Source organism: Hippocampus guttulatus, chromosome 11 (assembly GCF_054856545.1).
Source record: "Hippocampus guttulatus isolate MCC_2025c chromosome 11, RoL_Hgut_1.0, whole genome shotgun sequence".
NCBI lineage: Eukaryota > Metazoa > Chordata > Actinopteri > Syngnathiformes > Syngnathidae > Hippocampus > Hippocampus guttulatus.
Genome location: NC_141271.1, coordinates 22239139 through 22258974, shown reverse-complemented (window position 1 = coordinate 22258974; position 19836 = coordinate 22239139). Strand labels below are relative to the sequence as shown.

The window sequence follows — 19836 nt, the reverse complement described above, 5'->3', positions numbered from 1 at the left end:
TCACCCTCAACTCTCCCCACATTCTCACCATCATCTCATCCCCTCATTTGCCGGACCGCTTGCAGTCCGTCTCTCTGCCATGCTAACGACATCCCTCCTAATTTTCTGGTCTTCTCACCCTCTGTCACTGTTACCCAATGTGGATGTTGTTCCTCGCCGGGCCTCGCGCCACCCTCTCACCCCGCTGCCATCCGTCTTTGTCTGTTGTAGCCGAGCAAATTCATTTCACCAAGCGCATCCACAACGTGGAGGTGAACGAGCGTCAGGCGGCCACCTTCGAGTGCGAGGTTTCCTTCGACAATGCGGTGGTGTCCTGGTACAAGGACACCTGGGAGCTGAGAGAAAGCCCCAAGTACAAGTTCCGCAGCGAAGGCCGAAGACATTTCATGGTTATCCAAAACGTGAGCGTGGAGGATGAAGGTGTGTAGTAGCGCGCCGGCCCAGGTCCCCCATCCCGGCACATTTGACTGTTTTTCATGACCGCCAACCAGTGACTTCTCTCACGTAGGCGTGTACTCCGTGATTGTGAGGTTGGAACCCCGGGGCGAAGCAAAGAGCAGCGCTGAGCTCTATTTGTCTGGCAAAGGTACCCCACGGCGCTACCTTTGACCACCCTCAGATTGACACTCTTGTGTTTGACACCAGCTTCTTCTTCTTCTTCTTCTTCTTCTTCTTCTTCACCCCCTTTCTCACAGAGATCCAATTAGCCATGGTTCCCTTCGGTAAGTACTTTCTTTTCCAGAGCACAAAATCCTGGTCTTTAGCAGTCTTTCAAAGTTGAGCAAAGGACCCGACCGCATGACTCATATCTTGAACTCACGCAAGCTGCGTTTCGCGGTTCACTTTCCCAACCTGGGGGCTTGCTTTGGGAGATACACGCAAGCTTTGAGTCACCCATAATGACTTGATTCATTCATCCTACTAGTGAATGAAGGAATGTACTCTGAGCACATGAACAATTCGCCCGTGTTCTGAACACATGATGAGACAATGAAGGAAAGCGCTGTGCAATGGACCAATTAACGATTGCTGTGAACACGGGGTTTACGGATAACGACGAAACAAATTGTTGTGTAGATGTACAAGACGTTCCTGTGGAGAGGCCCGAAGCGCCTTCGTCAGTGGACGTTCAAGGTAAGACTGATCTCCATATCATATTTGCATGTTTGTGACCCACTCTGGCTAAGGAGCTCGCGTCGGTGCAAGGATTTGTTTAGACTTATCCACAAAAATAGACCGGACGACGGAAAAAAAAAATCACCCAAAATACCCTCCGTAGGTCTCTTTTTGTGTTTCCCAGCAGCCCAAAACCTAAAATTGTCATCGAAAGGTATGAAAAGAAGATATTAGTACTAGTGTGTCTTGGAAAACCTGCAGACTTGCTCTCCAAATAACCCCGAACTCCTTGCCTCAGATACATTTTACAAGTCATTTCGAGAAATGCACATAGCAACCAATAAAAACCGAAAGGACATCATGTCAAAGGGACGCACGGCCGTGTTCTGAGCTTGAGCCACAAGTGGCAAGAATAAAACAAGCAAACTACGGCTGAAGATGAACCAGGAGATGAGTTGTCAGCCTAATGGGATCTTGCAAGGCTGACTCAGCAGTTTTGACTGATTTCAACCTTCCCCAGCTTGTAAAGGGCTCAAATCTCGGATGATGCCCTGGCCTCCCATTGGAATTTTTTCCCATAGACAATGGTCTTTTTTGGGGTGAAGAGAAAAAAATATTACTTGACTGACAGTTTCGGTTGTCATTTCAGCCCTCATCTGCACTGTCACTAGTTCCTGGTGACATGTCATCAAAACAGCTGACCGGGTCGGGCAACCTTCCAAATAAGGCTCCCCGACCCAAGGCTGCGCTGCAATCCTCGACTACCGCTGAAGCAACGTGTCCCAGGTGTGTGGGGGTATATAAGCCCCCTCGTCCCTGTTGATGCTGCGATCTCCGCGCCTCTTCAACTACCCCCAAAAAACCCCACCATTGTTTGGGGGAAAAAAAACAAATTTAAGCATAAGTAGACAAGAGGAACGTCATAGTGCTGTTATCAGAAGGCTGATATTGTCCTCTCTGGCACAGGAAAATACTCCATTTCTGCCAAAGATCTGAGCTATGCCCGGCAGCAAATGTCCCAGAGGGGCAAGCATATGGAGATATTTGCAAAAGCAAATTGCGTAGAGAATTTTTAGCCAGAGCCGGTCACATTTATAAATAGAGTAAACCCTGGCATATTAGCGGTTGAGCAATCACAAATGTGCAATTTATTTTTAATCATTTTTTTAAATTGTCCTCTGTTGTTGGCGCTTTCTGCGCAATCAAATCATGACCTGGTTGCCATCTGGTGGAGTGGTGCTGTTGTTGTGCACCCCGATTGACTGGCGTCATTCTTTCATCTGCATCTGGGATTACCCTTAACATACTTTGTGAATGTGAAAGTGTTTCTGCTACTCTTTTACCTATTTTGTGCAAAAGTATTCATGGTACAATTATGTGTCAATGCCAAAAGGGAGCTTGAAATGACATCCTGCCGTTGTCTGTGTCAAGAATTTGTTTGGCCTTGTGGGACATCACGCCCATTTGCACAAAGACATGATTGAGGTGTGCATGCAAGCTCAAGTTCTTGATGAGCCCCATGCGGAGGCAATTTCCGCTGCAGGATTCGCTTTTGGAACATTGCTTTGTGATGTTCATGGAAATGCTTTCTTTTGGCAATTGCAGCCACTCCCTACACCACGTGAAAATGCTGGGGTTTACTCGACATCAAACTGTAACGAGTTTGTGATACAACAGAGATGACATTTCTTTTCTCTTTGTTCAAGAATCTGCTGAGTTTTATCATTACGAGGAAGAAATTGAGCCTGCAGGTATTCACACTTTTCTCCTCATTGTCATTCGTGTTCACATTCCACCTCATTCATAACATATTGATGCTTGATGCTGTTTATTCGACGTGCTTGAAATTTGGTAAAAAAATTGGGCCAAACCTTGCGGCCGCGTTCATCTCTGAAGACTGCCTGGAAAAGAAACAATTGAAACGGTTGCTTCTAAACACAAGGGCAGACATCCTGGATCATTCTGGGCATGACTTGTGGGAACATTTTATTCTTCTACTCATGCCTGACAAGTCTTCTAAATTTCACTTGGCTAAGTCAGAGCGGTGTCGGGGGCTGAGTTGCTTTCAAGGACCACAAATGGCATAAAATGCTCCCTTGAAAGAAGATTGGTCAACATCCTGTTCCTTCTGGAGGCGTTTTTGGAGGGCGACTCATGATAGACATGCCCAACAAGTGTCAAGGTGCTAACTGAAAGTTGTATCCATCGAGGAATTACCACACAACTTGAAAGAGTGGGGGGAGGGGGGGAACACCCTCCTCCACCACGACTGAAATGGCCCTTAAATTGTCAAAAAGTTCTTTTTTGCTCATCTTACATCTTACATCTGACTTCGCCAGACAAGGGGGTCCTTTTGTCCCTCTTCTTGCCTTTTGGACCCTGGCGATTCTTGCCGAGGGGCCTGTGATATGTCCCCTCTGAATTTCAAAATAAAACTGATTGCGGAAAAAAACATTTGTCTCTCTGGCAGTTACCGTCCAGGAGAGATTGGAGAGCCAGGAAGTGGAAGTGAGAGAGGAAATGCTTTCCAGAGGTACCAAGACTTCGAAGAAGTCCTGCGAGTGTCTTCTTTGGTATCTTCTAGCTAACTTGATTAGTTTTTCCTTTCCAAGTGGCCAAAGGCCAGAAAGAGCAGAGAGTGGAGCCAGCAGCAGAAAAGGAAGAAGTGGCCCCCCCGCAAGGTGAGCAACCCACACTGCGGGTCACTTAGCATTGACCACCTTTGCCAGCAGGTGACTGACAGAGTTGTGAATGTCACAGTGACCAAAGTGGCAGAGGAGGTTCGAATGGAGAAGAAGAAGAAGAAAGTCATCACCCCGGTTAAAGGTAGTTTGTTCTCTTTGACGATCATTTTCTGATCAGTCGCTTATGTGCTTGAATGTCTCCAAAGAACCAGAAGAAGTCACACAGCTGCCGCCACTGCTGGAGCCAACGAAAGGTACTTGTTACTGCTTCCTGTCGTCTCTCACCTCTTGTTATTGATTGTCCTGTCTGTCTGTCACTAACATCTCTCCGAGCCCTTTTGCGCTAATTTCTGTATTGCCTACCCCGAAGACAAGCCCAAGTCGCCTGTACTGGCAGAACCTAAAAAGCTTCCACCTGAAGTCAAGACGGTGGTGAAGCCTGATCCCGAGCTGGAGCACAAAGTCAAGCCAGTGGCAAAGCCTGAGCCGGAGCCCATTGTCAAGCCAGTGATAACGCCTGAAGTTGAGCCAGAGATTAAAGTCAAACCGGTGGCCAAACCCAAACCGGAGCCTGAACCGGAGCCCAAAGTCAAGCCGGTGGCGAAGCCCAAACCGGAGCCCGAGCCAGAGCCTAAAGTCAAGCCAATGGCGAAGCCCAAACCGGAGCCCGAGCCAAAGCCCAAAGTCAAGCCAGTGGCGGAGCCCAAACCGGAGCCCGAGCCAAAGCCCAAAGTCAAGCCGGTGGCGGAGCTCAAACCGGAGCCCGAGCCACAGCCCAAAGTCAAGCCGCTGGTGAAGCCCACACCGGAGCCAGAGCCCAAAGTCAAGCCGCTGGCGCAGCCCAAACCGGAGCCCGAGCCAAAGCCTAAAGTCAAGCCGGTGGCAGAGCCCAAACCGGAGCCCGAGCCAAAACCCAAAGTCAAGCCAGTGCCGGAGCACAAACCAGAGCCTGAGCCAAAGCCTAAAGTCAAGCCGGTGGCGGAGCCCAAACCGGAGCCCGAGCCCAAAGTCAAGCCCGTGGCAGAGCCCAAACCAGAGCCCGAGCCAAAACCCAAAGTCAAGCCGGTGGCGGAGCACAAACCGGAGCCCGAGCCGGAGCCCAAAGTCAAGCCGGTGGCGGAGGCCAAACTGGAGCCCGAGCCAAAGCCCAAAGTCAAGCCGGTGGCGGAGCCCAAACCAGAGCCTGAGCCAAAGCCTAAAGTCAAGCCGGTGGCGCAGCCCAAACCAGAGCCCGAGCCGGAGCCCAAAGTCAAGCCCGTGGCGGAGCCCCAACCGGAGCCCAAGCCAAAGCCCAAAGTCAAGCCGGTGGCGGAGCCCAAACCGGAGCCTGAGCCAAAGCCCAAAGTCAAGCCGGTGGCGGAGCCCAAACCGAAGCCCGAGCCGGAGCCCAAAGTCAAGCCGGTGGCGGAGCCCAAACCGGAGCCCGAGCCAAAGCCCAAAGTCAAGCCCGTGGCGGAGCGCAAACCGGAGCCCAAAGTCAAGCCGGTGGCGGAGCCCGAGCCAAAGCCCAAAGTCAAGCCGGTGGCGGAGCCCAAACCAGAGCTCGAGCCAAAGCCCAAAGTCAAGGCGGTGGCGGAGCCCAAACCGGAGCCCAAGCCAGAGCCCAAAGTCAAGCCGGTGGATGAGCCCAAACCGGAGCCCGAGCCAAAGCCCAAAGTCAAGCCCGTGGCGGTGCGCAAACCGGAGCCCAAGCTGGAGCCCAAAGCCAAGCCGGTGGTGGAGCCCAAACCGGAGCCCGAGCCAAAGCCCAAAGTCAAGCCGGTGGTGGAGCCCAAACTGGAGCCTGAGCCAAAGCCCAAAGTCAAGCCGGTGGCGGAGCCCAAACTGGAGCCCGAGCCAGAGCCCAAAGTCAAGCCGGTGGCGGAGCCCAAACCGGGGCCCGAGCCAAAGCCCAAAGTCAAGCCGGTGGTGGAGCCCAAACCGGAGCCCGAGCCAGAGCCCATGGTCAAGCCGGTGGTGGAGCCCAAACCGGAGCCCGAGCCAAAGCCCAAAGTCAAGCCGGTGGCGGAGCCCAAGCCAAAGCCCAAAGTCAAGCCGATGGCGGAGCCCAAACCGGAGCCCGAGCCAAAACCCAAAGTCAAGCCGGTGGCGGAGCCCAAACCGGAGCCCGAGCCAAAGCCCAAAGTCAAGCCGGTGGCGGAGCCCAAACCGGAGCCCGAGCCAAAGCCCAAAGTCAAGCCAGTGGCAGAGCCCAAACCGGAGCCTGAGCCAAAGCCCAAAGTCAAGCCGGTGGCAGAGCCCAAACCGGAGCCTGAGCCACAGCCCAAAGTCAAGCCGCTGGTGAAGCCCACACCGGAGCCAGAGCCCAAAGTCAAGCCGCTGGCGCAGCCCAAACCGGAGCCCGAGCCAGAGCCCAAAGTCAAGCCAAAGGAGGAGCCCAAACCTGAGCCCGAGCCAAAGCCCACAGTCAAGCCGGTGGCGGAGCCCAAACCGAAGCCCGAGCCAGAGCCCAAAGTCAAGCCCGTGACAAAACCCGCGCCCGAGCCAGAGCCCAAAGTCAAGCCGGCGGTGAAGCCAAAGCCAGAGCTTGAGCCTGAGCCAAAAGTCAAGCGGGTGGCAAAGCCCGAGCCAGAGCCTAAGGTCAAGCCCGTGGCAAAGCCCGAGCCAAAGCCTGAACCAGAACCTGCACTGCCTAAAGGTACTTTCTGCCTTCTTCTCTGGTGTTCTTTGTGTTTGTGTTTTTCTGTGTGTGAGTTTCTTTGAGTGAAAGCCCATCTTTGAGTGTCAAACATGTCGATTTAACTCTCAGAGGAGCCAAAACCAGAACCTCTTAAGATAAAGTCCAAACCTGAAGTGCCAAAAGCAGAGCCAGTGGCGGTAGCTGAACCAGAGCCTGTGGTGGCACCTCAACCACCAAAACCTGGGCCTGTGGTGGAGCCCAAACCACCCACTCCGGAGCCTGTAGTGGAAACTAAGGCTCCCAAACCGAAGCCTGAAGTGGCATCCAAACCACACAAACCAGAGCCTGTGGAGGTATCCAAACCAGAGCATGTGGAGGTACCACAACCTCCCAAACTGGAGCCAGTGGAGAGAGCCAAACCCCCCAAACTGGTACCTGTGGTGAAAAAGACTGAAGTAGTAGAGCCCAAGGTGCCAGAAGTAGAACAACCAAAGGCCAAAGAACCAAAGGAACCTTCCAAAAAAGGTACGCATCTTCCAGCCATGGGCTTTTGCTCATCTTCTTAAATCTCAAAGTGGGAAGGTGGTCGCCATTCTTCCATGAATTTAGTTTACTGATTGACCAAGATCTTGTCCCAAAGTGCCAAAGAAGCCACTGAAGAAGGAAGCTGCTGCAGAACCGCAGAGGCCCCCCAAAGAAGAAACACTACAGAAGAAACCTGTGGTCACCAAAGGTACCTGAAGCTCAACCATCAAGAACGCAATCTTATACTCCTCTTAACGTCATGTGTGCTTCATCATGTATTGTTGTTCCAAAGCTGTGCTTCATCCCGTTGTTTGGTTTATCATGTATTGTTCATCGCGAGTTGTTCTTGGCATGTGATTGTCAAGATGTCATTTGTCAGTCCTGCTGTGTGGTTTGTTGTGTTATTTCATGTGTGGTTCATCACGTGTGGATCTTCATGTCGTTTGTCAGATTTTTTTTGTTGTTTTTTTTACGATTTGTTCTTCACATTTGATTCCTCTGTGGTTCTTCAAGAGTGGCTTGTCACATATTCTTTATCTGTGATATTTCGTGTTTTTTTTTTACTGTGTTTTCTTCTTGCTGTTTGTCATGCGTGGCTCTTCATTAATTTTCCTTCAGTGATTGGTTTATTTATTTTGGCATAGCTGTACTTCATCACATTGGGCACTTCATTTCCTCGTGCATTGTTTTTCTTTGTGCTGTTTCTTCATATGTAGCTCTTCGTATGTGGTTGTTTATCATTGGTGCTTAAAACATGGTTCCTCACGTGTGGTTCTCACATGCGGTTCTTTGTATCATGCGGTTCTTCACACATCTTCTGCTCCTAGTCATTTTGTGATGCTAATTGCTTTGTTATTCTTCCAAGTTCCTGTTGTGGCAGAGAAGATAGGAGAGGAACCAAAACCAGCAAAGAAAGCCGAACCTGTTCTGCTTCCTCCCAAAGAAGAGCTGGCCGAGCCAAAAAGAGGTACTTGGATGTTTGTGCTCACACCTGTCACCTGTAGCGGGCACCGGTGCCACCCCCCAGACCATCTGTGCTAAATGGCTTCCATTTTAGTTGTTCAACAAGGCTTTGTAGGTTTGTGTGCGCTCGCACGTTGGTCTGCTCTTCATGTGATATGCATGTTATTGTGTCAAAACTTCTTCAAGCTCGGAACGCTGCTCTTGTACTCCAGCACATGGCTCCTACACAACCTCAGCAGAAGCCCCGTGAGGTTGTCATGTCACCGAGTCATGCAACTGACTCACTCCTGGTTACAAATGGGGAGAAAATACCAGAGAAAACCCGAGATAAACCTGAGCAAGTATCAGAAAAAGGTGCAAAGACACTTCCTGGTAAGCCTGATGATCTACCAGAGAGGTTTCATGAAAAACCTCATAAAGTACCAGGAAACCTTCCTGGTGTACACGATAAAGTACCAGAGAGAGAATCAGAGGGTCTTTATGATAAAGCCAATCGAGTACCGGAAAAAGTGGCAGAGAAGCTTCTGGGTAAGCCTGATGAGGTACCAGAGAAGTTTAATGGTCCACCTGATAGAATGCGAGGGCCGCATTGCGGTACACCTGATGAAGTACCAGAGAAGATTCATGATAAACCTGATACGGAACGAGAGAAAGTACCAGAAAAAGTGGTGAAGAAGCTTCTTGGTATCACTGATGGAGGACCAGAAAAAGCATCACAGAAGCTTCATGATAAACTTGATCTAGTGCCAGGGGAGCTTTCTGGTGTACCTGATAAAGTACCCATGAAAGTACCAAAGAAGCTTGATGAAATACTGGGGAACGGACCAGAAAAAGTGGCAGAGAAGCTTCTCGCTAAGCCTGATGACGTACCAGTGAAAGTACCAGAAAGGCTTCATGATAAACCTGGCAAAGTCCCAGAGAAGCATCCTGGCATACCTGAAAAAGTCCCAGAGATGCTTTGTGAGAAAGCCGAGAATGTACCAGAAAAGCAAAACAATAAACCCGAACGAGGACAAACAAAACACCCCAATCAGCCACATGAGAAAATACAAGAGAAACTCCAGAATGAACCTCAGAGCATTTCCGAGAAGCTTCCCGAAAAAACTCTTGGGAAAGTATTTGAGAAAGCCGATAAAGTACCAGAGAAGCTTCACGCCACGTCCAAGAAAATAGCAGACAAGCTTCTTGGTAAACCACAGGAGAAAAGAGCAGCGAGGTTATTGAAAAAGACACCCGAGAGATCCCCAGACACGTCTGAGGCAGTACCGGAAAAGTTCCCTGCTAAACCACCTGAGAAAGTACCAAACACGCTCGTTGAAAACGTGCCACAGAGAATTCCTGATCACGCAAGTGAGAAAGAGAAGCTTCCTAATAGAATACCGGAGAAGCTTCATTCTCGACCACATGAGAAAGTGCCAGAGAAACCTTCGGATCAACCACATGAAATAGCAGAGAAGCGACCTGCTAAAACATCCGAAAAAGTAGCAGCACAACTTCAGGGAAAAATTTGTAAGGTACCAGAGAAGCGTTCTGAAAGCGTACCAGAGGAGCTTCACGATGAATCTCATGAGAAAGTACTCGAGAAGCTTTCCAATAACACCCATGCCAAAGCACCAGAGAATCGTCCATGTACATCTGATCGAATAACAGAGCAGCTGCCTGATCAAATGCATGAAAAGATACCAGAGAAACTTCATGAAAAAATTGAAAATGTATCAGAGAAGGTAGCAGAGAAACATCCTGATAAATATGAGAAAGAGCCCGAGAAACATCCTGATAAACCCCAGAAAGTACCAGTTAAACCCAATAAAGTACCAGAGACACTTCCTGATAAGACTCAGAAAGTACCAGGGAAACATGATAAAGTGCCAGGGATACTTTCTGACAAACCCCAGAAAGTACCAAGGAGGCTTCCTGGTAAACCTCAGAGAGTGCCAGAGAATCTTCCTGATGAAAAACATCCGGGAAACTCAGAGGATCTGCCTCAGATGTCAGAGAAAGTCCTCCCACCTCAGAAAGAATCGGAAGAGGTCCTGGTTGAAAAGGACCCAGAAAAACTTACTGCAAAGCTACGAGAGGACAGAGCACTTGAAAAAAAGCCTATTCTGGCTCCCCAGAAGGCGTCTAAAGACGCTGGGGTTCCTCTCTTGTTGCCTGAGAAGGTTCAAGAGGAGCCACGTGATGAAATCTTCTCTGGGGTTGCCCGTGTCCAAAAGGCAGTAGTAGAAGATTCTGCCACAGGTACAGGGGAGACAAAAACCTTTTTTTCTTCCTCATCTCCTTCATCCTCTATTTCTTCCTCCTCTACTTTCTCCTTTCCTCTTCATCATGCATGCACATTTTGAAGAGCTGCTCTCTGGTAGAAAACCTTGCGCTTTAGGCTCTCCGAGCAGCTGGAGAACTCTTGCAGACTCACCTCTCGTTTGTGCCCGCTTGTTGAGCCTAAATGACTCTCTCCTCTTTTTTTGTTGGTTTTTTTCCCCTTTTGCATACACCTTGGATGACAAACTTGAAGGTTTGGAAACTCAGCAATTTGTCAAGACGCCACCTTCGGAGGGGGAACCAGAGAAGAAAGTATCTCCTCCAGAAAAAGGTATCAGCAAAGGGACAGCATCAAAACCTCTTGAAGCATCTGATGTCTTTTTTTTCCCCTCCTCATTGCTGTTGTCTCACGCTTGATTGTCTGTGTTTTGCTGTCATTTCTTGGCGCCGCCCTATGACGCCCCCTCTTGGTGCCTCAGAGAAGCCAGTCAGGCTTGAGCAGCGTCAGGAAGTGCATCACGTGATGGAGACGGAGTCTTTCACTGAGGAAGCTTCGTCTTACGAGGCCGAGCGAGAAGACCGAGCCCAAGTTTCGTATGAGAAGGCCTTGTGCCCGGCGGGACAAGTGAAGGTTTCGTTGACTGAGACCCGCACGAAACGGTCTAAACCTCGAGAAGAGATATCTGCTACTGACAGGAAGGAGACTGCTGTGATTACTAAGAAAGAAGAAGAGCTTAAGAAAGAGCAGCGGACTACCAAAGACGTTAGGGCTGAAAGCAAAGATGAGGAACAGGTCGTGGCAGTCAGGAAAGAAACCATAGCGACGATCCGGAAAGAAACCAAGGAAGCTTGTGTCAAACCCTCGATGGTGAAACAGGAAATAGTCGTCGAGGTGCCCCACCGAGACCGTGTTGACATCGCTGCACCTTCCGCACGAGACAAAGGAAGCAGCAGTCCAGAAGACCAGGTGGTAGAATCAGACAATGTTGTAGCTAAAGATGAACAATTAGCGGTGAGTCACCAGGTAGCTGAGAAAAAGCAAGAGAATAGTCCACTGATCGAGGCAAAAATGAAAGCAGAAGCACCGGTCTCGGTGCCAGATATCCCGTCCCAGCAAATACGTCGTAAGGACAAAACCCCAAAGAAAGACTCAAGTCTTCAGATTGGAACATCAAGAAAAAGCCAAGCGAGAGAAGACAAAGCTGCTGACCGAGGTACACCGAGGGGCATTAACTTCAGCCACATCTGCAATTCTCTCATTCTCTTTTGTCACAGTTCTTTGCGGGGGTTTTTTTTTTTGGGGGTTCTTTGTTTTTCGTCCTAACATCTTGCGTTTAACCCCTGTTTTTTAAAGAAGCTGACAAGTTTCCCGCCGTTGTGGAGAGACTGGAAAAAGAAGCTGACAGAGGTAGCACAGCAGCACGTTTGCCTTCGGACTGACCAATTCCCGGTTGTCTTTCTTGTCCATTCTAACTAAGATGTTGTCTATGTTGTCTGGTCCTAATCTCTTGGCACCGCATCATGGTGCTTTTGCTTCACTCTTCCCGCAATATCTCCGCTTCCCCATTAAGCATCTGGGGAAGGAAAGCAAAGGGAGGCACTGAGGAGCAGCTTCCTGTCTGAGGAAGCCTCGGACAGCCGGCTGGGGGAAGACCGAGACAAGAGCAAAGATGCGGATGAAATCTCAAAACCCAGGGTCTTGATATCTGTTACTGACGGTTCCGAGAGCCTGGGCCTTCAAGAAAGCTCAGAATTCAGCCAGGGTTCAGGAGTCCGATTTAATCTGAAAATGCCACAGGCAACCAGTGAGGCGGATATAACCAGAAGAGACAAACCCCAAGTTGAAGCATCCATGTCACCCATTAGGCAGTCATCAGATAAACATCTGCTGGCTGAGCACGACGTGAAACAAACAATCGATAATTTGCGAGATGTCGAGCCTCAGAAACCAAGACGAGACAAGACATATTACCTTAGACAAAGACATTCTGAAATGGAGTGGAAGGAAGTGACTGGTGACGAGAGAGGGGTTGCATCGGCAGGGAGCACAGAAGAACCTTTTAAAGTTGCAAACATTCAAAGCCCGAAAGGAACCGAAAGGACGTTAGTGGTGTCCCACCATTTGGAGGCACCCAAAGCGAAGGGCGGAGAAGATGTCACCTTCAAGTTCAGAGCTACTGTAAAAGAGCAGCAGACCCCCGTTACATCGGAGATGTTTCAAGAGGACGAAATTCAGATGTTAAACAAAGCGAAGGATGACGTGCCTCAATCGAAGGGTAGCACAAGTGACTCCTGTCCATTTATAGACTGCACATCAAGTACAGCTCTTGAAAGACAAATGCTATTCAACAATCACGAGGAAGAACCCACGACACAAGCACAGCAACTGGACATCAGTCCACTTAAAAATGCGGAGGTGACTGCCCAGAAGGCACAGACAGAAGTTGCAGACGTTGAACAAATGAAACCATCGCACCTCACGGCGCTTGACAATTCAACACCTGAAAAACCTCCGTCAGTTCTGTTGGCCAATATAGTTGCAAGGAAACCGACTTCTGGCGTGGAATACCTCAGGGAACCTGCTGAGGCCGAACCAGAGCTGTGTCAGTCAGCACAGTCGGTTGTTCATTTGTCAGCGGGCACCCGTACACAGGCAGATGAGGGCGCGTGTCTCCTCCTCCACACGGACTCGCCTGCTTCCCAGGTAGAGCCTCGAGTGTCAACGAACCAAGCTCCCACAGCGGTGGTTGCAGGTCAAGAACTGACTCGTGATCTTGAGAAAATACAGAAGTCTGAAGAGCTAACAGAGGAAGCTGCGGGACCTCAGAGGGAAGAAATTCAAACAGAAAGGGAAGAGGATGATGCTGCTCTCCTGACGTCACTTACGGGAAAAGTCACTGACCCTGAACCTGTTGTTGTTGCGAGAAGTCCTGAGGACTATGCTGGACTGGAGATGTCTAAAGAGGTGGCCTCTCTTCTTGACTCTAAAGGAAAGAAAAGAAAACAGCAAATAAAGAGCTTTGTTTTGCCTCAAGTAAGAAAGAACAAAGTCTGCCCAGTTCCCCCAGAGCAAGCTGTCCACATCCTAGGGCAAACAGATGTCAGCATTTTTGAAGGCGGCCAAAACAACCAACAACCCGAATTCAAATTGACATCCCCCAAAGAAAAAAGACAGGGTTTAAGTCAAGTCAAACACATTTCTGTAGAAGACGTGCGTGCGGATGCCTCCGTGGTTCAGGGAGGCCGTGTAACTCAAAGAGAAAGAATCATAGGAGGAACACAGTTAGATAGTCCTCAGAGCACACCCGAGAGACTCGTCTTAAAATCAGATCGAGTGCAACGGGAGGAGCTGAAGCGTGAATTATTATTGGTGACAGATACCAGAAAAGAAGCAGATCTAAATCGAGTTCAGGAACTTGTAACTTCTATGATTGAAGCCAATGACAGGGAAAGAGCTCTAGCAGCTTCGTTTGATGTCAATAGGACAGATGAAAGATATGAAGTTGAAATAGCCCCGAAAGACCTGGTAGGGCAGCAGAAACTTTTCTCAACTGAGCATGAGGGGGAAGGAGATAAATCCAGCCAAGATCGTACTGACAGTGGAAAAGCAGAGTCCAAAGACCAAAGAAAAATGGAAGCACATGACAAAGCAATATCAAAAACAGAAATAAGTTTGATGGCCTCAGTCCAAGAACCTTCAGTAACAGATCAACCCAAACCAGCCCTCACGGAAAGCGCTCCCCTGCAGGCTGGGGCCAGCGGAGAAAGCGGGCTTTCATCTCAAAATGTCTGCAGAGGTACTGAGAAAGAATGTTTGGCGTGTCACTGATTGCGTGTCTTTGTGACCTGGAGTAAAATTCATTGTCCAGCAGTTCTGCGTCACATCGGTTTCAGGGTCTCATGTCATGGCACCCATTTTCCTCTGGGCACAAACAAACATCTGCCTGTCCAGCCAGGTTTTTGAATGTTGCCTCTAAAGCGCCAGTCCGCCACGTCTCATGTCGCCACTCCTTCCAAACCGAGCACATTAACCTCTTCAGTGTCTGTTTGTCCCTATGGATATCTGTTTCTTCTTCTTGGCGTCACCTGCATGGATGCCCTGACCTGTCATTTCGTTTCGTTTCCAAGCTCCGGTGGAGGAGTTGCGACCACCGGTCAAGGAACTAGCAGTCAAGCCGGCTCATCCCACAGAAGGTAGCAACCTCTTTGAATATCACTCTTGCGCGTCTGCGAATGCTGACATCATTCCAAGGCAGACTCTGCTCAAGATTCAAATCTTGTTGACTTGATTTACCTTGTACTTGAAGAACGGCAAGCACCTATACCGGCGGATGTTGAAAAGCCAGATGAGGTTGAGCAGCTCCAAAAAACCACGACCACGCCAGGTATTCAAGGCTATTTTGATGGTTCTTCAATCATAAACCCATTGTCAGCTCGTTTACCAGCAACATCTCTTTTTTTCTTTGTCCTCTTCATTTATGTATGTATATTTGTTACCGTTGAAGCGATCAAGCCGCTTGTAAAGGCTGAAGAGCCGACCGTGATGGTTGTGGAGGAAGAAAAACCTTTGATATTGACCTCTCAGACAGGTAGTTTGTCGGACCAATGGAAGGGGTTCTTTGTTTTATTGTTTACCGCTTGGTGTCGTCTGCATTGTTGAGGTTTAGAATGCTTTCGTCCAGGCCTGTAAGGCCCTCCTTCAACCATTTCCACCAATAAATGACCTGATAACAACCTTTTCCAACCTTTAGATGAAACCAAGGGACCAGTTCAAGCACCAGCAGGAGTCAAGAAAGGTAGGAACAACGCTCACAACAAGACTTGAATCATGACAAATTCACTTTGTTTCTACTCAGTCTTTGTGTTTGGAGTCCATTGTCTGACATGTTGTTTGCGTGTGCCAACTTCTTGTAACGTGAACCTGTGCTGCCTCAGAACCAGCTCTGCTAAAAAAAGGTAAAGTTCCCATGGAAGAGACAGGGACCTTTGAGCTTCCGACTCTGAGAAAAACCACGCCGGTCACGAGGGAAGAGGTGGAGCCAGAGCAGGAAAAGGTCTTTCTCAAGAAGATCCCATTGGTATCACCTAAAGAGGTTGAGAAGGAGCAGAAACTTCGAGAGGCCACCCGGACCACGCAAGTTGACATTGTCGAGCTGGTGCATAAAGAACACGAAGTTGAGATGAAAGTTACCACTGCGAGGTCCGTCGAGGAGAGAACACCACGACACAAAGCAGAGGTGGAGAAAGAGCAGGAAATTCCAAGGCTGGAACCAGAACTAGAAAAAGAAGATACTAAGCCTAAATGGCACCATCAAAAAGGAACTCCAAAAGACGATAAACCGGAAGAAACCATTTCATGGAAGAAAACTCCCAAAGCTCCAAAGGAGGAGGAACCGGCCCCTCCTACTGTTGCCTTGAAAAAAGTGAAAAAATTGCCTTCCGATGAACAAGAACAAGAAGTTGTCAAACTGAAACCCTTTGAGAAGCCAGTTAAAGCTACCGAAGAGCCAGAGAAGGCTAAAGACGACACTCCAGACAGGGACACCATAGCTTTTCAAAAGGGAACCAAGATCCCCAGGGAGACTGAGGAAAAGGAACCTCCAAAGATACCTCAGAAAACACCAGCCAAGGTAAGGGAGCCCCCAGCAAAAGTGCCAAAGCCAGTACCGAAGGAAAAACCTGAGGAGCAAGAAGCTCGAGCACCAGTAAAGGCAAAGAAAAGCCCAGCAGTACAGCCAGAGCCAGTGCCAGAGAAGATCAATCTCAAGCCTTTCGCTCGACCTTCAGATGAAGCTATTGAACCTGAGAAGAAACCGTCAGCGATTGAAGGGAAGAAACCAACAGAAGATCTGCACAAGGAACATGTTAGCCCTGAGGACCAGCCCGAAGTGAAAGTACCGGCTGATACACCCAAGAAACCCGAGACCCCTCAAGCAGAAGAGGAAAAACTGGAGAAACTGAAGAGGCTTGAGCCCGCAAAGAAGATTCCCTCTCAAGTGCCATCTACTTTGAAGAAAGCGGATGAAGTTCTAGAGGAGCCAAAACCACTGCAGCTAAGGAAGGGAGTCACGCCCAAGGCCAAGGACCAAAAAGAGGTGCCTTTGACACCTCTAGAGCAAATCAAGAAAATTCAGCTGAAAAAGACACCACCAAAAGTTGAGAAGACTAAAGAAGCCGAAAAACTTCCTGCAGCCGATAAACTCAAAAAGACTCCCAAAACAGTTTCACCGACGGTCTCCCCAGAAGCAGCAGTCCCTCTCAAGAAAGTACCCAAAACGCCCTCGCCGGAAGATCAAGACGTCGCAAAGCCTCCAAAAGAAAAGATTCCTCTATTCAAGGAAATTTCTCCTGGAGCGGTCGAGATGACAAAAGTCGCTACCCAGCCCGAGGAAGAGGTCTTTGAGGAGGACTTCGGGTTGCCCGAGGAGGCAGAGACAGAAGAAGAAGAGGCCTGGGGCTGGGAACTGGTTCCTGATGAAGACTGGGAAGGTGAAGTGGAGGAGGGCGCCTTGGAGGTGCCGGGGGCGACCAGGAGAGGTGAGACGTCGGAGGCGGGACAACCTGGGAAAAGAGCCATCCTTCATGCACGGAATAATCTCCACTCATTGCCATGGTCATGCCTCCATTTTCACACCGCTCACACACCATACCTGTTGTTGGTGGCCCTCAACCTTACTGGTTACGCTCTGAAGTCATTCCTGTCCACTTGTGTCTCGCCTTCATCTTCATGTCATGACGGCACTCGAACCAGGTGTCATACTTTCTTTGATTGAGTAGCGTAGCTCATTCACGCTCACTCATTCACGCTCATGACTCCACGTTTACTCGCAGCCGCTGGCACCTTTTAAGATTATCTTGTGTGCAACAAGCCAGCTCATATGTTGTGTTTCTGAACAGAGGGACAACCGGCAGAGGAAGCAGTGAGAGGGAGAGGAAGAGGTCTCAAACGTGAGTTGCCTTTGACAGAATTCAGTCGGTAACGTCTGCCCATCCTGAAAGGCCTCTTCTTTTCATTTGTCTTTCAGCCAAGCTGACGCCATCGCCCGGTGAGGGCAGGGGTCGTGGCCTCAGGCCTGCCGGAAGGGGCACTCCTCCACCTCCGGAAGAGCCTTTTGGAGGATACAAACTCAAAGCTGTGCCCCTCAAGTTCATCAAGAAGCTGGAGGACATCATGCTGCTGGAGGCAGAGTCCATTGGTTCTTCGGCTGTGTTCGAGTGCCAGGTGTCACCGTCCACTGCTGTCACATCGTGGATGAAGGACGGCAGCAACCTGCGCGAGAGCCCCAAACACAAATTCACCTCTGACGGCAAAGATCGGAAGATGATGGTGAAAGACGTGCAGCTGTCAGACACCGGGGAATACACCTGTGTCGCTAAGAACGCTGGCAAGGAAATCACCTGTACCGCCAAGCTCATTGTTGAAGGTGTGTAGTTGCTCCAGTAGGTCTTGGAGCTTTGGATAGACACGGGACTGTCAGGACCTCACTTGAATTGTTCTTTCTCTTTTTCAGAGCTCCCTGTAAAATGGACCAAGGAATTGGTGCCGGAGATGTCGGCCGTGAAGGGTCAGCCGCTCTACCTGTCCTGTGAGCTGAACAAGGAGAGAGATGTCATCTGGAAGAAGAATGGCGAGCTCCTGAAGAAACAGGAAAATAAGTTCCAGATCAATATCATCGGCCTGGTGCACGCTGTCACCATCCAAAATGCCATTGAGGAGGACGCTGGGTGCTACTCATGCGAAGTGGCCAACCAGAATGAGTTGAAGACATCGACGAATGTTAAAGTGACTGGTGAGTAGTTCGACTTGATTCTAGTGGCTCGCAATCTTTGTAACCTGGATTCTGACCATCTGGTCTGGTTAAAACAGAGGTCATCAAAGATTGGCTTGTAAGGCCTCTTAGGGACCAGCATGTGAAACCGAAGGCAACTGCCACCTTTAGAGGCGAGCTGTTTAAGGACACGCCCAACTGGAAATGGCTGAAAGGAGACAAGGAGCTGACTGCCTCTGACAAAGTGGAGATCAACAAGGATGGGAAGAGCGTGACGCTGACCATCAAGAACTGCCAGCCTGACGACGTGTCGGACTACTCCGTGGAGGTGGAGGGACGTGTCTACGCCGCCAAGCTGACGCTAGGAGGTTGACATCTCATTGGTTTTATCTGCCGTGGTTTACCCTTTGGTGCACGTGAAGACATGTTGTCTTATCTCAGAGCGTGAGGCGGAGATCTTGAAGCCGCTGGCCAGTGTGGAGGTGTTCGAGAAGGAAGATGCTGCCTTTGAGACTGAAATATCTGAGGATGACATTCCAGGGCAATGGAAGCTCAAAGGGGAGCCTCTGATGAGATCCCCGGTACGACGGCCTGGATTATTCTTTCTAATTATCTCTCTGAATAGATTTTTCACTTGGGTAACAATTTTCCTCCCGTAGACCTGCGAGATCCAAATGGAGCGTGGCGTGCGCCAACTCAAGCTTAAAAAGTGTCAACTGGACCAGTCGGGTGAGGTGTCCTACCAGGCACTGAACGCTCAAACAAGCGCAATGCTCACCGTGAAAGGTAAGCAAAGTATTCACAGCATCCCGGTAGGGAACTACCGCGACCCTGGGTTGTCTTTTTCCGTTTCTGTACAGTTTGAGGCCTAAAGTCAGAAATCAATTACAATTCAGGTCCATGTGGACTTTAGGGCTTCTTTCGTAGGTTTGCCAGTTGTATGTAAAATACGGAGGAGGACTCCAGTGACCCAAGATCACTGTTCTTGTTATCTGTTTGTTTGTTTGTTCACTTGGGTTTGTCGTTCCATCTGGTCTGGAAGCACATTCAGTGAGGTCTGCAGTGTACGTGGCGATACAACGGCAACTTTGCGTCTGACGTTTGCTGCCATTGTCATTGACGTATCTTTGGTGTGTCTGCCTGTCACATTCTGACATTATTTAGAAATCCCAATGGACTTTGTTGTACCACTGAAGGACGTTAGCGTGCCTGAAAAGAAACAGGCCAAATTCGAATGTGCCATCACCAGAGATGTCGCCAAGGCCATGTGGTACAGGGGCAGCGACATCATAACGCCAGACACCAAATATGACATCATGGCTGATGGCAAGAAACACATGCTGATCATCAACTGCTGCGAGTTTGACGACGAGGACGAATACAGGATTGAGATTTTGGGAAAAGAGTCCAAGGCGAGACTCACAGTGGAGGGTAGGTGGTTGACCTGTGGCATTGCGGGCGACATTCGTGTCACGCGTGATCTGTGTCCTAATGCTTTGACGCTGCGGTTGTAGGCATCAGGCTCAAACTGATTTCGCCGCTCAAGGACCAAACGGTGAAAGAGGGCAGCACAGTTCTCTTTGAGCTGGAGCTCTCTCATGAAAACATTCCAGTCACCTGGTACAGGAATGATGTCAAAATCCATCCGAGCCGAACGGTGCTCAAGCACGTGGATGGAAAGCGTCATGTGCTGGAGATCAAGGACGTGACTCTAGATGATACTTGCCAGGTCAAGGCTGAGGCCAAAGGAGTGTCCTCCATGGCTAACTTGACCGTCATAGGTAACTCTTGCTTGTTACTGTCCGCCCAGGGCTCACGCCAGCGTCCTTGTCTACCATCTTTGTGCCTGGACCGCTTCCAGTCTCTGTCTTGTTAGTTTGGTGTCATGATTGTCCAA

At 49.5% G+C, this 19836-nt stretch overlaps 1 protein-coding gene across 1 annotated transcript in view; it reads left to right on the top strand.

The window, feature by feature from the left end:
- Positions 1-19836, top strand: part of ttn.2 (titin, tandem duplicate 2) — a 180506-nt gene that overhangs the window by 58651 nt on the left and 102019 nt on the right. The window contains exons 80-107 of the mRNA XM_086123473.1: positions 211-420; positions 509-586; positions 696-722; positions 1078-1134; positions 2823-2867; positions 3587-3649; positions 3729-3797; positions 3877-3942; positions 4007-4054; positions 4171-4436; positions 4755-4808; positions 5031-5276; positions 6555-6945; positions 7061-7153; positions 7811-7912; positions 14299-14364; positions 14478-14555; positions 14676-14759; positions 14922-14966; positions 15106-16707; positions 17068-17118; positions 17196-17594; positions 17682-17960; positions 18038-18307; positions 18381-18520; positions 18599-18725; positions 19104-19370; positions 19454-19720. Coding sequence (XP_085979599.1) covers positions 211-420; positions 509-586; positions 696-722; positions 1078-1134; positions 2823-2867; positions 3587-3649; positions 3729-3797; positions 3877-3942; positions 4007-4054; positions 4171-4436; positions 4755-4808; positions 5031-5276; positions 6555-6945; positions 7061-7153; positions 7811-7912; positions 14299-14364; positions 14478-14555; positions 14676-14759; positions 14922-14966; positions 15106-16707; positions 17068-17118; positions 17196-17594; positions 17682-17960; positions 18038-18307; positions 18381-18520; positions 18599-18725; positions 19104-19370; positions 19454-19720 — 5490 coding nt within the window. The remainder of the gene's footprint in view (positions 1-210; positions 421-508; positions 587-695; positions 723-1077; positions 1135-2822; positions 2868-3586; positions 3650-3728; positions 3798-3876; positions 3943-4006; positions 4055-4170; positions 4437-4754; positions 4809-5030; positions 5277-6554; positions 6946-7060; positions 7154-7810; positions 7913-14298; positions 14365-14477; positions 14556-14675; positions 14760-14921; positions 14967-15105; positions 16708-17067; positions 17119-17195; positions 17595-17681; positions 17961-18037; positions 18308-18380; positions 18521-18598; positions 18726-19103; positions 19371-19453; positions 19721-19836) is intronic.